Source organism: Populus nigra, chromosome 7, assembly GCF_951802175.1.
Source record: "Populus nigra chromosome 7, ddPopNigr1.1, whole genome shotgun sequence".
Lineage (NCBI taxonomy): Eukaryota > Viridiplantae > Streptophyta > Magnoliopsida > Malpighiales > Salicaceae > Populus > Populus nigra.
Genome location: NC_084858.1, coordinates 7,409,857 through 7,425,713, shown reverse-complemented (window position 1 = coordinate 7,425,713; position 15,857 = coordinate 7,409,857). Strand labels below are relative to the sequence as shown.

At 35.9% G+C, this 15,857-nt stretch overlaps 2 protein-coding genes and 1 long non-coding RNA gene across 4 annotated transcripts; 1 reads left to right on the top strand and 2 right to left on the bottom strand.

Annotated features, from left to right (window-relative positions):
* Positions 1-1,424: 1,424 nt before the first annotated feature.
* Positions 1,425-2,723, bottom strand: LOC133699902 (heavy metal-associated isoprenylated plant protein 42-like). Its single transcript, XM_062123418.1, has 3 exons — positions 2,559-2,723; positions 2,408-2,486; positions 1,425-2,313 (listed from the first exon to the last, which is right to left on the bottom strand). Exons 1-3 carry the CDS (start codon positions 2,721-2,723, stop codon positions 1,625-1,627), a joined length of 933 nt encoding a protein of 310 aa, XP_061979402.1. The 3' UTR covers positions 1,425-1,624.
* On the top strand, positions 1,930-2,810 carry LOC133699903 (uncharacterized). Its single transcript, XR_009843337.1, has 2 exons — positions 1,930-2,067; positions 2,444-2,810. It is a non-coding gene; the product is annotated as an uncharacterized LOC133699903 (long non-coding RNA).
* A 696-nt stretch (positions 2,811-3,506) lies between these two features.
* On the bottom strand, positions 3,507-7,082 carry LOC133699901 (peptidyl-prolyl cis-trans isomerase CYP40-like). Of its 2 annotated transcripts, XM_062123417.1 has the most exons (9): positions 6,642-7,082; positions 5,437-5,937; positions 5,088-5,175; positions 4,903-4,955; positions 4,723-4,827; positions 4,194-4,269; positions 3,934-3,971; positions 3,761-3,848; positions 3,507-3,684 (listed from the first exon to the last, which is right to left on the bottom strand). In XM_062123417.1, the coding sequence occupies exons 1-8, from the start codon at positions 6,810-6,812 to the stop codon at positions 3,768-3,770; spliced, it is 1,113 nt and encodes a 370-aa protein (XP_061979401.1). In that variant the 5' UTR covers positions 6,813-7,082; the 3' UTR covers positions 3,507-3,684; positions 3,761-3,767. The 2 variants fall into 2 exon arrangements, with proteins under 2 accessions (XP_061979401.1, XP_061979400.1); XM_062123416.1 differs by having other exon boundaries at positions 3,507-3,848; positions 6,642-7,081.
* Positions 7,083-15,857: the final 8,775 nt, after the last annotated feature.

Sequence of the window (15,857 nt, the reverse complement as noted above, 5' to 3'; positions counted from 1 at the left end):
TGCTTGCAATGTCACCATTAACTGCCATCCCAACTTGTAATGGAGAACAAATCAGGCTTGGTTTGGACTGTAACAATAGTAACTGGTGACTGTTAATTATGGTGGGCATCATCTGAGCTGAACCCTGCTTCAGCTATATGGTCAAATCTGGAAATGAGGCAGAAATGAAATTCTATTACATGAAGTTCTTGCTGCTGTAAGGTCTAGAATTCAGAAAAAGATGCTACTACAAACCTTAAAAAATATTGGGGAAAAAGAAAATAACACTTCAAATTATAGTGGAAATCAACAACAACAATCATGATATTAATAAAAGCCTACCCAACATTTAAACAAAAGTTAAAAGAACTTGCCTTTTCGGTTTGCACAGTAAAATTACTATTTTACCTCTAATAAAAGCCTACCCAACAATGTCACCATTGGATATTTGTATTAATTAAATTAAAAAAAGCCAATAGCCATCTCTTTCAAAGAATAACGTTGAGGCACATCCACTAGGACAACACGTATAATCTATATCATGGTGGTTTAGGCGGCAATTAGATTTTTTCTCTCCCCTCTTTCTCTCTCTCTTTCCCTTGGAAAATATGCTAGTCCAGCCAAAGTAGTCCTCCATTTTCTTCTTATTTTAATTATGACCCTTGTTAGTTTGATTGCTTTTTATTTGTTTTAAATTTTATTTTTAGTATTTTGTTCTTTTTGTTATTTATATAAAATTTAATTTTTTTTTATTGTTATTTTAAAAAACATATGTTTTCAATCTTATTCCTAATCATTTGATTTTTATTTGAGATTTGACCCTTATCTTTTTAATTGTTTTTTTCCCCTTGGTTCCTTTCTTGAAATTGATTTTGTTTACTAATTTCATCCTTCAACATTTTAATTTGCGCTATTTTTAATTTGCAATGATTATGGTATCATGGCTCAGGTCATATATATGAAATTTTAACTCAAATCAATATTAATATTTTTTTATGTATTTTTTTTCTATCGATTTAATTTTTAAATTTCATCATTCAACATTAAGTTTATTAAATATTAAATATTAAATATCTTTATTTTGTTTTGTTTTGCTTTCTATAACAATATCCCTACCTCACGATCAGGTCATATTTTTGCTATACTAACTTGGATTGACTAGAGTTTTTATATTATTTTATTATTTTCTATTTTTATATCAAAATTGCTCTTTATTTTTTAATTACTTTTTTTAATTATTTTTTATAACAAGTTTGTCATACCAAACTCTGATGTAAACAAGAATCTTTTTTTTTTTTTAACTTCTCTTCGTCCACAAATTGCTTGGAAGAAAGAAGAAAAAAATATTCAGCAAAGAGCAAAGATATAAGCAGTGTCCGCAATCATAATTTTAAATAGTGGATACAGTCATGAATCTCGATACGTAGCTTAGCTTGTAGTCCACATAAAATAATGAAAATGTTTTTATGAAAAATGAGAAAAAAAAGATATTACATGTACGGTCAACAATGGCCATTACCGTTGATAACGGAGTTATAATAGTTAGTGGTGTGATTCATCAATAACGGTGCTATAATAGGGTACACGATTTCGTTAAATAATGGACGTTATTTCAATATATAATCACATTAATGCTGCAATAAGCTCACATTATGCTGCAAGCTGCTGCGTTATCATCGCTGAAAGCATGATAGATGGAGTTGCCTGCTGGCACATCTTTTTGCCCACCGTAAACAGCATGAAGATTTGACAAGGGAATTTGTGGCCGAGGTGGTGGAGGAGGGGGGAGTGTTTGCTGCAGCGGCAACCTGGCATGAATCGGAGCAGGAGGAGGGAGTGCTGGCTGAAGTGGCAACGTGGCATAAATGGGTGGCCGATGGCCGTGATAACCATATGGTCTCCCCCTGTAATTGTATGGCGCCATTGGAGTTGGATACCGAGGTGGCAACACATGGTAACCAGCACCATAAAATCTTGGATAATCACTTCTCTGCCCATACCAAGCAGGAGGTGCCGTATTACTTCCCATTCCATAGTATGGCTGAGAAGGCAAAGACATCGCCTCATGATCATGCACCATAGTTACAGGTTTGTCATCATCCTTAGACACCTTACAGCAACAACAATTCTCCTCATCACGAATGTTATGCTCTTTCTGCATGTTCCTAATGAACTGATCAAGTTTCTTTTTGGCTTGTATGGGATCCTTTTCATATGCCAATACCTCTGCCTTCTTCCCTGTCTTTGTTATGGCCTTTTGGAGTGTTGAAGGATCTACCAAGCCAGAAACCATTACCAATCCCTTTTTTGTGTTTATGTCGACGAAATTAACTCCTAAGCAACAAAATAATAAACGAAATCAGAAATCTCAACAATTCTTGTTATATAAACAGGGCATAACTTGATGCAAAGTGGATACTATTTTTACCGTTTATTTTTTGCAACCTTTTCTTCACTCTTGTAGAACACTTGGAACAACAGCAGACATCCACTCTCAAAATACAAGCCTGCAAAAGATGTAGATGTAAAGCTCAAGTCGAATACTGAACGTTGGGAGAGTGAAGATGTAGAAAAATTACCGGAAGAGGCGCAAGGTTTTCTGCCATCGAAACTTCTAAAGAAGAGAGCAGTCTTTTCTTCTCCTCATCTCTTCTACTCTTCAAGAAGATGAAAAGATGAATGATGCATTTAGGTGATATTATAAAGATAATATAAGATTCTGTTCTTCTCCCATTAATACTCATAACAGAATTTTCATAGTTATTTTCTAGACTACATTCCAGCCTTCAAATTCTCGGCAAATATTCTCACTTAATACCTTTTCCTTTTCAGTCCATTTCATGTATGGTAATTTTCTACTCAAATGGTCCATACAAATATAGATTGATATAGACATTGATTCCATAATATTTTTTCATCCATTTCTGTAAACTACAAGGAAAGAGAGAGATTTCGAACCCAGGAGTCTAGGGCTAAGTCTCTCTCTAATATTATCTTCCTAAAACGTAGATACTTGAAATATTTTATGCTCACTTCTTCCCCTTTACGAGCTAACATCTTTATTTTTCTTTCATCTGTATCCTTTGATTGAGGAGCAAGTTTGCGATTCTGCGATCCTCAAAATATTTTGGGCTCTAGTCTGATAAGCAATTATTATATATGGACTTCGGAGTGAAAAGGTCTAAAGAATGTCTTCGGATAAGTATTGGGCCGATGATCTATCTGGTCAGTGCAGTTTCAAGAACCAACCACCAAGTTGCCCTTCGTTTTGGAACGGGTACAATGCCCACTTCTCTTCATACGAGATTCTCCAGCTTGTTCTTTAGCTCATAGCTAGCAATCTTCAAGAACCTAGTTTAAAATAGGGCGAGCTTGAACGCTGTACCCAGTAAATCTGACCAGGGAAGCAAGCGTTGGCTACAGTAGCTGATACACCAAGTTCAGGATCGAAACAAAGAAAAATGAGGTGGAGTGAAAGGGAATGGAAAGAGGTCTGTTCCAATAAAGAACCATACAACATGACAAGATTTTATGTCCATCAGAGGGTAAATCGTTATTTTTAAATGGCTCTTAAGTTTCAAAAATTTCCATGGAAACTGTAATAAGAAATGGTTCGAGCCTCAAACTTGTACAGTTGCCTTGATAAAGGCTCCTTTGTTCTCTGATAAAACCTGAAAAGCTTTTGTAACTCAGGGAATTCGCATCCTGTTTTTCAAAATATTCTCAGTTTGCAATGCCCGATGATCAAATGACAAGAGTTTCCAAAAGGTAATCCGCATACCAATTGGCTAGGGTTCTACAGCAGTGCTATTTGAAGTTTCGAACATCTTCTCATATCGCCTTCTCTCCTGATCACGTCTCTCGTTAACCTGCAAGACATTAATTGTTTAGCACCCTGTTGACTACAGCCATTTATTATCACAAAATGTTACAGATTCTGTGAATTGTACCGACCTTCTTCCTAGCAGCATTAAGCTCCCGTTTTATTCCAGCTGAAAAGCATTAGAAACCAAAGCTGTCAGCAAATCTCAACAGATTATTTGTAAAATAGCAGGTCCAAGACTCCTAGAATTTATTCAAGTGAACAAATTTGATTTAATCATGCTTTAACATAATCACTGGAACTTGTAGATCTTATCAGGGAACAAACGTCTGAACAAAAATTCTATCCCCAGAATTATGTGCCATTGGCCCTGTTTCAGATTATCACTAACCATCATTTGGCTCCAACTGCAATGCCTTTTTGAAGCTTTCAGCAGCAGCATCAACATCATTAAGAGCCTTGTATGCCTGACAAACACAAAGGAAAAAAAAACTATTAGTACGAGAACTGTGAAGGTACCTTCTCAAATTAAAATTTAAACAAATCAAAGGAAAAAAGTGCACCGCCAAAATATCTAAGCAAATTCTTAACAAAGTTGAAACCAAAACGGAAAAATAAAAAATAAGAGAAGGAAAAGCGACCTACTGCTCTCCCCATTCAGAATGCCTATGCACCACATTTCAGTGGAATAGAAGCAAAATATTACACACAAGAAAATAACTTGAAGAATTCTAAGCAAGTCTTCCAAATTCCAAATGGATGGTGAAGAGGCAAAAGCAGCTTGCAAGAAGCTATCAGAAGATTCAGAACTAAACCTCAGAAAGAACCTTTCTAGAACAGATGGACTGGCTCGCACCAAACATGTGCAAAAGCTCCCATGATTCTAGAGATTGAAAGCATTCCCAATTGCAGATACTAACCTGTCCCTGGCGAAACAGAGCTTTTGCATTGTTTTCCCAATCACGTATTGCAAGGTCTGTGTCCACCAGCGCTCCTTTCAGATCCCCCAATTTTAACCTGGATGCCTACACAAAAGATCAAAAGCTTCAGTAGCCAGTGGCAGTAAAAATACCCTGACAATAGTGAGAACAGGAACTTACTGCACTGTTTGTGAATGTCTGTGACTTTGTCTTCCTCAAAGCTGAACTCTTCTCTGAAAAGCCACCAGAAGAAAAATGTTTAAATAAATCACATGCAAATGGGGCACAGGGATCCATTAGCATTGCATTGAGAACATCAAGATAAAAAGTAACTAGGAATTATATGGTGCACAGAGATTGTTCACCTTCGTCAATCCCTTCTTTCTCCCAACAGATATCCAGATAGCGTAAAGCCTTCCGATACTTTCTTAGCGCCATCTTATAGTCTTGTTTCTGCGATCAATACTTGGAAATTGGGACATCAAAACAAGCTATAGAAGAAAAGAATAAAGAAAAACAAAAACGCCCATAGACCACAGAAATTATCAAAGCTTGAAAAAATTGGTTCACCTAAAATATTCACACTCCAACAAAGCATACTTTTAACTAGAATTCCAGAAGTTCCTTCTGGGTACTGATGTATGCTTTAACAATAAGTTTCACCAATGTGCCTTTGGAGCAACAAGAACATCAGCCAAACATGAGAACTATTACCTTGAAATGTTCATTTCCAAAAGCCTTAATAGAATCTACAGCATTCATCCACCATGAAAGTTCACTAGGACTCTCATAAAGGTCAGCTGGCCAATCAGGATAAGCATCACCATCCTTGAAGAAATTACATGTCCCGTCATCTGCACCCTCAGGAATTTCTCCACAATCGACGATCATAACATTAGAAGTGGGACACTCAGCATCACCAGTTGTAACATGCTCAACAGAACGAACAACTCCAATTCCTTTAACAACCTTCCCAAATACAACATGTTTTCCATCCAAATGAGAGGCGCGAGCTGTCGTGATAAAGAACTGCGAGCCATTTGTGTTTGGACCAGCATTTGCCATAGATAACATTCCTTTCCTTTCATGTTTCAGTTCGAAATTCTCATCTTCGAATTTCAAGCCATAAATAGATTCCCCTCCAGTGCCATCTCCTGCAGAGATATCTCCTCCTTGAACCATAAAACCTTTGATAACACGATGAAAACGACATCCCTGATATCCAAAAAAACACATAAAAACAACAAAAAAAAGCTTTAAATTTCCTTCTCATCAGCCTTTATAGCCAAAGCTGTGCACAAAAGAAATTCTGTCAAATGCAACGAGCAGTCAATGAAACTCAAGCCTTTAGATTGCCTAGAAATATTGGTCCCGAAAAATGAATAAAAATGATAAGATATCAATACCAAAGCACAGATACTTTATTTATCACCAAAGAACGAAACACCCTCAACCTGGAGCTAAATAACAAAAAGAAACGCGAGTAGAGACTGCCTGTGATGGCTTTTCCAGTGGTCCAAAACCAGAACCATTATTGCTGCAGATATCTCAAAGTACTGGGAAAGAATCATTCTTTAGAATCAAGAAAATTCACGACTACTACTCTAAATAATCAAGGACAGCACTGACTTTTCATCATGAACTGAAAACCTGATTTCTACCCAGAAAAGCGTTTTCCTTCTCATGTATTTCTGACAAAAGCCCGAAAAGGTTTCGTTTTTAAAACTTAGCATCGATAACCAAAAGTACAAAAGCGAACAATCATCACAGTCAAATACCATAACACTAACAATATCCAAAATCAAAAGACTTTAGTACCCTCAAAATTCCCAAAAGTCTGTCAATAACCAAAAAAATCATCTTGAACCCACAAACACATGAATACACACAGAAAATTACTAAACAGGTACTTAAAAGACCTTGTAGTGAAGAGGGACACCGGTGTTAGGTCCAATGCCTTTCTCACCAGTGCAGAGAGCTCTAAAATTCTCAGCAGTTTTAGGAACGACATCGTTGTAGAGCTCTACTACTATCCTTCCTTCTAACTCCCCTCCGATGCTTATGTCTATAAAACACCTTGGCCTGCCCATCTCTCTCTCCCTCTCTTTCTCTCTCTGCTAAATATGTAAAAGGAAGGGTTTGGGATTCTAAAGGGTTCTTTGCATAAAAGGAAGTAATGGTAAACCTCTGGACTGGTCCCCTTAAATACAGTAAGCACTACTACTTCATTTCACTTCTTGCAATAAATGGAAATGGGAGTAAAAATAAAGCAAAAAAAAAAAAAAACTTCGGGGTTGCATTTTCAAACGCCTCTCTCACCCCATGTTTTGAGGGGCAATATCGTGTCCAGATTTGTTAATAATAATGTGAGCCCTATGGCCTATGTCTATGGCTATAGATAAATACGGTGTACTGTTGGGTTTCTTGTATGTCCCTGTCTTTTTGTGTATTTATATCCTGATCCTTTGATTTTTTTTTAATAGTATAATATATATCCACCGGAATCACGAATTCCCCAATTCTCTTCTCTGTATCAATGTCAAGAGGTGCAAAAATTCCTATTTTCATGTTCGTTGATGTTAAGAAAAAAAAGTGTCATTTTTTAATGTTCAGACTGGTGGACTGTTAAAGGAATTAGCAGTGTAGTTTGTTTGTTTCTTTCATTGATTGCTTTCCCGCTCCTTTTCTGTTTTCTGGTAATGTTGTTACCATATTCTATTATTACGGATGGTAGTTATTTTTGTTGCAATTCGGTTATTCTCTGCCTGTCAACATGCATAATGCATGTAGTGTAAAACTTCTGTAAGTGGTTCTATAAGCCATATGTTGATGTAAAATAAAGGCAGACGAGTGTAATACAAATCTTGATTCTCTTGATTCAAGAACTGTGAGTGGATTAACAATTGGTATCAGAGTCGTATCATAGGAGACCTGAGGGTGAGTGTGTGTGAGGAACAAAAAAAAATTCAACTTCTCTTCTTTCTCCCAGGAGAATCAACAGAATTATGGAAATCAACAATAGCAGCTTTGTGCATGCGGCCATTCCTAAATTTGATGGACATTATGATCATTGGGCGATGTTGATGGAGAACTTTCTCCCCTCCAAAGAATATTGGGATCTTATAGAGAATGGGATGTCAATGGAGGTGACACAGAGGACTGAGCCAGGATCTGCTTCTATGGCAGGAGCAACAGAAGAACAACGCAAACTGATTGAGGGGCAGAAGCTGAAGGACCTGAAGGTGAAGAATTACCTTTTTCAAGCCATAGATCGAAATATCATGGAGACCATACTCAATAGAGACACTTCAGAAGGAATTTGGGACTCTATGAAACAAAAGTACCAAGGCTCTACTAAGGTGAAAAGGGCACAACTACAAGCACTTAGGAGGGATTTTGAGACTCTGCACATGAAGGAGGGAGAAACAGTTAACAATTACTTTGGTCGTACTCTCACTATAGCCAATAAAATGAAGACTCATGGTGATTCGATGAGCCAAACCATAATTAGCGAAAAAGTTCTGAGGTCCATGACTGCAAAATTTGATTATGTGGTTTGTTCCATCGAAGAGTCAAATGACTTAAATACATTGACCATTGATGAGCTGCAAAGCAGTCTACTGGTCCATGAACAAAGAATGAATGGTCATCGAGGAGAAGAGCAGGCTCTCAAGATTACTTACGAAGAAAACACTGGTAGAGGAAGAGGTCGAGGAGTGTTTAGAGGAAGAGAAAGAGGTCGTGACAGACTACAATTTAACAAGGCCACTATAGAATGCTTCAAGTGTCATATATTAGGACACTTTTAATATGAGTGTCCTGCTTGGGAGAAATGAGTTAATTATGCAGAAACAGATGAAGGAGAAGAATTGCTATTAATGGCTTATGAAGAGCTTAACCATGAGGAAAGAAAAGAGATCTGGTTTCTAAATTCAGGATGTAGCAACCACATGAGCGGGAATAAAGAATGGTTCTCAGAACTGGATGATCAATTCAGACACACAGTAAACCTAGGCAACAACTAAAGATGGCAGTTATGGGGAAGGGAAACGCACGAATGAAAGTAAATGGAAATACTCAAGTAATTTCAGAAGTCTATTACATTCCTGAGCTGAAAAATAACCTGTTAAGCATGGGGCAACTTCAAGACAAAGGAGTAACAATTCTGATTCAGCATGGGAAGTGTAAAGTTTTCCATCCTACTAAGGGCTTAATCATTCAATCTGAAATGAGTACAAACAGGATGTTTGTTGTGCTCGCAACAATGATACCTAAAGCTACTACTTGTCTTCAAGTTGTGATAGAGGATGAAAGTTACCTATGGCATTGCAGATTCGGCCATGTGAGCTTTAAAAGGTTGAGAACCCTTCAATCTAAAAGGATGGTTAATGGTTTGCCTTCACCAGCAGCCTGTGCACAAGTTTGCACAACATGTCTAATTGGCAAACAGCACAGGGAATCTATTCCCAAAAAGAGCCTATGGAGGGCATCACAGAAGCTAGAATTGGTGCATGCAGATATATGTGGCCCCGTAAATCCGGCATCAAACAACAACAAGAGGTATTTCTTGAGCTTTATTGATGATTTCAGTCGAAAGACGTGGATCTACTTCTTGCATGAAAAATCAGAAGCCTTTACCATGTTTAAAAGATACAAGGCATGTGTTGAAAAGGAAACAGGAGCCTACCTCAAATGTTTAAGGACTGATAGAGGTGGCGAGTTTAACTCAAATGAGTTTGAGGAATTTTGCAAAGAAAATGGCATAACCAGACAATTAACCACGGCCTATACTCCTCAGCAGAATGGAGTCACTGAGAGAAAGAACAGGACTGTGATGAATTTAGTGCGGTGTATTCTTACAGATAAACAGGTTCCAAAGGTTTTCTGACCAGAAGCTGTAAGGTGGTGTGTGCATGTGCTTAGCAGAAGTCCTACTTTAGCCGTCCAACACTCAACTTCAGAGGAAACATGGAGTGGTATGAAGCCTACTGTAGAATATTTCAGGGTCTTTGGGTGTTTGGCCCATGTACATGTACCAGACCAGAGAAGAAGCAAGTTGGATGATAAAAACATACTGTGTGTTTTGTTGGGAGTTAGTGATGAATCAAAAGCTTACAGACTATTTGATCCAGTTTCTAAGAAAATAATTGTTAGCAGGGATGTTGTTTTTGAAGAAACTAAAGGCTGGAATTGGGACATGAGCAGGGAAGAAATAATCTCAGATGTACTAGAATAGGGTGATCCTGAAGAAGAAACTGATGGAGCTCAGAATGCACAAAAGCTGGGAACAAAGGATAATGAGAATGAAGAAGCAAGTTCAACTGGGGAACTTGGAACAGATGCCAACGAGAATGAAGAGGCCTTCTTTAAGGGCATGAATGAGGTAGGTCCAAGTGGCACTTATGCACATTCTAGTGTGGCACATGAAGTGAATCCTTCAGTTTCAGGGAGGGTAAAATGGATTCCACCCTGGATGCAAGACTACGAAACAGGAGAGAATCTGTCTGAATAAGAGGACTTAAATGCTATGATTATTCTTACAGAAAATGATCCATCCACATTTGAGGAAGCTGTGAAGAACAAGAAATGGAGAGATGCTATGAACAAAGAGATTGAGGCTATTGAACGAAATGAACATGGGTTCTGACCACCCTACCCGAAGGAGTAAACAACATTGGAGTTAAATGGATATTTAAAACAAAACTCAATGAAAGTGGTGAGATAGACAAATGCAAGGCTAAACTTGTGGCAAAGGGATATGCACAACAGTATGGGATTGACTACACTGAGGTATATGCTCCCGTTGCAAGATTAGATACCATACATTTGATAATTGCTCTAGCAGCTCAAGAAGGATGGAGTATCTTTCAACTGGATGTGAAAAACGCATTTCTGCATGGTGAACTCAGGGAGGAAGTCTTTGTCCAACAAACCCGAGGATATGAGAAAAAGGGTGAGGAACACAAGGTTTACAAACTAAACAAGGCACTATATGGCCTCAAACAAGCTCCACGAGCTTGGTATAGCAAAATTGAGGCCTACTTCATCCACGAAGGCTTTAAAAAGTGTTACTGTGAGCACACCTTGTTCACAAAACTAAAAGAAGGAGGAAAGCTGTTAATTGTCAGTCTGTATGTTGACAATTTGATCTTCACTGGAAATGACAGGAACATGTGTGAAGAGTTTAAAAAGCTCATGATGCTGGAATTTGACATGTCAGACTTGGGGAAAATGAAGTACTTTTTAGGAATTGAGGTGATGCAAAATCCTGAAGGGATTTATATATGTTAAATGAGGTATGCTCAAGAAATCTTAAAATGATTTCGCATGGATAGATGCAACCCAGTGAAGAATCCTATAGTTCCAGGCTGCAAACTGTCAAAAGATGAGGAGGGAACCAAGGTTGATGCAAGTATGTTCAAACAGGTGGTTGGCAGCCTCATGTACGTAACTACAACCAGACCTGATTTAATGTATGGTGTGAGTCTTATTAGCAGGTTCATGTCATGCCCAACGGAGCAACACTGGTTAGCAGCAAAAAGGCTACTCCGATACCTGATGGGAACAATGAACCTAGGCATCTTCTACAAGAAAGGAGGTTGCAAGCAACTCATAGCCTACTCAGATAACGACTTTGCTGGAGATATAGATGATCGCAAGAGTACTACAGGATGTGTGTTTATAATCAGCTCTGGAGCAGTATCATGGTCTTCTAAGAAACAGCCTGTTGTTAGTTTATTAACAACCGAAGCTGAGTACATTGCAGTTGCCTCATGTGCCTGAAAATGTGTTTGGCTAAGAAGAGTCTTGGAGCAGCTTGGTTGTGAACAGAAGGAATGTACTACAATCTTGTGCGATAACAGTTCCAGCATAAAACTTTCCAAGAATCCTGTTCTCCATGGCAGAAGCAAGCATATTGATATCAGGTTTCATTTCCTTCGTGAAATGGTGAAAGAGAATGTGGTTAACTTGAGTTACTTTTAACTCAAGATCAGATAGCCGACATTATGACAAAACCTCTCGGGTTAGAGGTGTTCTTAAAACTTTAAAGATTGCTGGGATTATGTGAAATTCCAAACATAAACTGAATACAGTTTAAAGGAGGGAATGATGGACTGTTAAAGGAATTAACAGTGTAGTTTGTTTGTTTCTTTCATTGCTTGCTTTCCCGCTCCTTTTCTATTTTCTGGTAATGCTGTTACCATATCCTATTATTATGGATGGTAGTTATTTCTGTTGCAATTCGGTTATTCTCCGCCTGTCAACATGCATAATGCATGTAGTGTAAAACTTCTGTAAGTGGCTATATAAGCCATATGTTGATGTAAAATAAAGGCAGACGAGTGTAATACAAATCTTGATTCTCTTGATTCAAGAACTGTGAGTGGATTAACACAGACAAGTAACTTAAGTAAGTGACATCAAGTCTTAGCAGTGCAAGAAGTACAGACTATAGAGACAGTAAAATGGAAGGAGTACATGGCCACATGGGATCTCACCGTACGATGCCTGTATATATATATATATATATATATATATATATGGGCGCGAAAGATTCGTGTCAATTATTGGTTAATCAACCCCATGGGGACTTGGGGAGGTTTTTGTTCTTCTCTTCGTTTCAAGAGGAACCTTTTGGACATGCCAATTTATATAATAACACTACAACCATGCTTTTGACCCATTTTTGTTTCATTTCAGAAGTAAATGAAAAACTACACGGTCTTCTATACTAAGAAACATAAAATAAAACCTTTTTTTCTTGAAATGTTGGTATAGAAAGAAGACATGAAAAACATGGTACGTGACCTGTAAACATATTTTATATACAACTCGTTAATTTAAGAGTTCCATGAATACATGATCTAACATGGATAAAATCAACTGTTTTGTTTCTCTCGGAATAACCAGAATATTTCATATCAATTCAAAAAACAAAACAAAACAAAATAAAACAAATTTCATCTCATTTTAAATCTCGGTTCGTTCCGGATTTTTCGGTTAAATTCCGCCTGGAATGTTCCGGTTTCATTCCACATGTTCCGTTCCGCTCTTGAAAAGCCATTGAATCAAATTGAACATTGTTCAATTTAATTAATTAAATCACCCAATTATAAAAAAACTCTTTTTCATTACTATTTTCAATAACAATGATATTAATAATAATATTGAAAATTATTATTATTATTTTCATTAACAATGATATTAATTTTTTAAAATTAGATTTATCAATAATATATATGGTTTATATTCATGTTGTTTTTTTCATGTTTATACTTTGTAGAAATTTGAGCAAAATAAGGGATGCTTTAGATTCCATTAGCCTTGATAATATTGACCTAACTTTATATTTAAAATATTTGTGTTAAAACATTTTACCTTCATAATATTTTGATATTTTGTTTAAGTTGAATTACTTTAAGTTAAAGATCTATTTAATCTTGACTATTTAGAAATATTTAAAATTTTAAAATTATATTTGTTTGGCATTGTATTTGTATTGCATAATTTATAATTAAATTTATCTTGAATTTGAATTATGTTTGTTGAATATATATATATATATATATATATATAGTACAACTCCGAAACGGCACGCCAAAACACTCCAAAACTGAAACATTCTATTCCAATTGAAAAAACAAAACACTTACCGAAACAGAATTGACAACCTTGGATAAAGTTAACAAAATACCTAGCAGAGACAAGACAACATGTCTAGTTTTATTTCCAGATACAACATTGTAGAGAGCCAAAACACTTCTGAGTTTGGCGAGGTACTAGACCTAACTCTTTCGAGCTTGGTTAGACACCTGGTCCAAGTGCATGTGGATTTGATTAGACTTTAGATCCAAATCTCTTGGGTTCGGCTACACACTAAGCTCAAGCGCACATGAAGCTATCCTTAAGACCCTTATAAGAGTTTAAGATAATCATTTCCCTATACCTTTAGGTGTATAAAAGTTCTCAAAGAGCTGATTATATTTCTACAAACAGTAATGCTATGATGAAGTTATTCCCATCAACATTAAATGTTGTATATAAAATAATGTATATAAGTCTTTTATAGCTCTACTATTTGTTCATCAATACTAATGATGTGTAAAGGTAATTTCCGTCAACATTAATATTGTGTAAGAAAACATTTTCATCAGCATTAATGTTGATCTAAGAGACTTTTTCCTTACTAAAATATTAAAGAGAAAAAGATTTTGGATCTCTTGAGCAAAACAATAAGATTCAAAGTACAAGGGCTATAAATATCATTTGAACCATCCAATTAAAAGATTCACAATCTTTATTCTCTTATCAGGCATTCTCAAAACATTTATTACACCAAAGTTAAGAGCAAACATTTTTGTTCTTAGAGTTTAATTTTTTTTTATTACAATCTTTTATTATAAAGTTTTTAATTTAATTATTAAAAGGTCTCTAAACCTCATAAAAATAGTTTGTTTTATAAGAACTGATATTTCTACCACCAATCCTTTGATATTTCTATTTGTAGAAATAGAATATTAACATAAAAGTGTTATAATATAATTTTCAAGCACTCAAACTCGCTCATGAGCATATTAGATCCTGAAAAATAATCAATAAATAAATTGTTATGGCACACACATTACTAGTTTTCCTCACCGATGAGCAATGGTTTGCAGATGGAAGTGCATATCAGTCCTTTTCCACTGGAGTTTGCCACATAATCCCTTTAATTTACCTTGTCATTGCAACCTGGGAGGTTTATGATTCATTTGGTAAGCCGGTTAAAAAGCTATTTATTTAAATTTTAAATTTTTATTTAAAATTAATTTTTTTATATTTTTAAAAATAATAATAAAATATTTTTTAAATAAAAAATATTTTAAAATACAACTTCAACAATCCTACCAAACATGAGATCGAGAATTTTATTTATTTATTGTCAATTTGAAAGCTGGGAAGACGGAAAACATAATTAGAATTTTTATTTTTTGATATAGGTTAGATAATCTACACTAGAATATACTCTGATCGTTTTTTTTTTTAATTTAAAAAAAGCAATTCGACTAGGTTAGGTTGATTATGTCAGTACCATATATGTTTTTTCTCTTTCAGTGTGATAATAAATTATATTATCAAATCAATTTAACATAATAACTTTAATGGTACAGCTCATAACAGTTTAATACATTAAAAAAATACACCACTCTATATATTAATTTTAATATTAGAAAAATAAGGATATTGTTTTCTGTTGTGAAGTGGTGACATGTCAACGAGCACTGGGCACAGTATTTCTATCTTATCCATCGTATGATTCATCATTTGAGAAAAAAATCAAACACTACTCTGGAGGAACCTAAGTCAAAGTATCTAAACCATCCATGGTCTTGTTCTGTAATCAGGGCTCGGAACCCATCTTTCACTTGAAACTAGCCAGAACCAATATTGGAAATTTGGAACCCTCCTGCCCTATATGAGAGCTAGACCAAGCCAGGCAGTCTCGTGATCTTGACCCAGAAATAATTAGAGCTCGAGCCCATTGACATGTCAAAGATATAAGGCCATTGTGCAACTTCAGAAAAAAATGAAGTTACAGCCCACTGATCTGTCAAAGATACTAGACCATTGTGCTAAGAGTTGCATGCCTTAGTATTATTTAGCCAAATTTGGTCCAAGCCCATACGATCTTCGATTCTAAAGTTCACCCAGCAAAAGACTCGGCTAATGGGCTGTGGGCTGCATGAAAAATGAGCAGTGCTATTACCCTTTAAGGGACTGTTTGTTTTGGCGGCAGCTGTTGCGTTTTTACCCAACCTCAATTGTATGGTGTTTGGTTATAAAATGAAGTTGTGGTTTGGTTCACGAGACCCACCAATAAATATTGGTGAGATTTGACCTTAATTTTGCATGAAGCAACTTTTACATGCTTCCAGTAAAGTACTCATCTTGTGTTTTTGCCCAACCTTAGTATTTTATTGTTGATAAAACATACAGACCAAAACAACCTTTGAAATTTTTCTTAGTTCAAGAAACAACTGTATAAACAAAAGAGTTACAAATTATCTTTAAAAATTTAGAGGGTTTATATCTGCATATATATATATATATATATATATATATATATATATATATATATATATATATATATATAT

Excerpts from the sequence above, each read along its gene's own strand:
- LOC133699902 (XM_062123418.1), bottom strand. The coding sequence starts at position 2,723 with ATGAGTATTAATGGGAGAAGAACAGAATCTTATATTATCTTTATAATA. Across the intron at positions 2,487-2,558 it reads AAAACCTTGCGCCTCTTCCG|GCTTGTATTTTGAGAGTGGA; the intron begins GTAATTTTTCTA and ends CATCTTTTGCAG. Across the intron at positions 2,314-2,407 it reads AAGGTTGCAAAAAATAAACG|GAGTTAATTTCGTCGACATA; the intron begins GTAAAAATAGTA and ends TTTGTTGCTTAG.
- LOC133699901 (XM_062123417.1), bottom strand. The coding sequence starts at position 6,812 with ATGGGCAGGCCAAGGTGTTTTATAGACATAAGCATCGGAGGGGAGTTA. Across the intron at positions 4,270-4,722 it reads CTCTGTTTCGCCAGGGACAG|GCATACAAGGCTCTTAATGA; the intron begins GTTAGTATCTGC and ends TGTGTTTGTCAG. Across the intron at positions 3,972-4,193 it reads GCAGTTGGAGCCAAATGATG|CTGGAATAAAACGGGAGCTT; the intron begins GTTAGTGATAAT and ends AATGCTTTTCAG.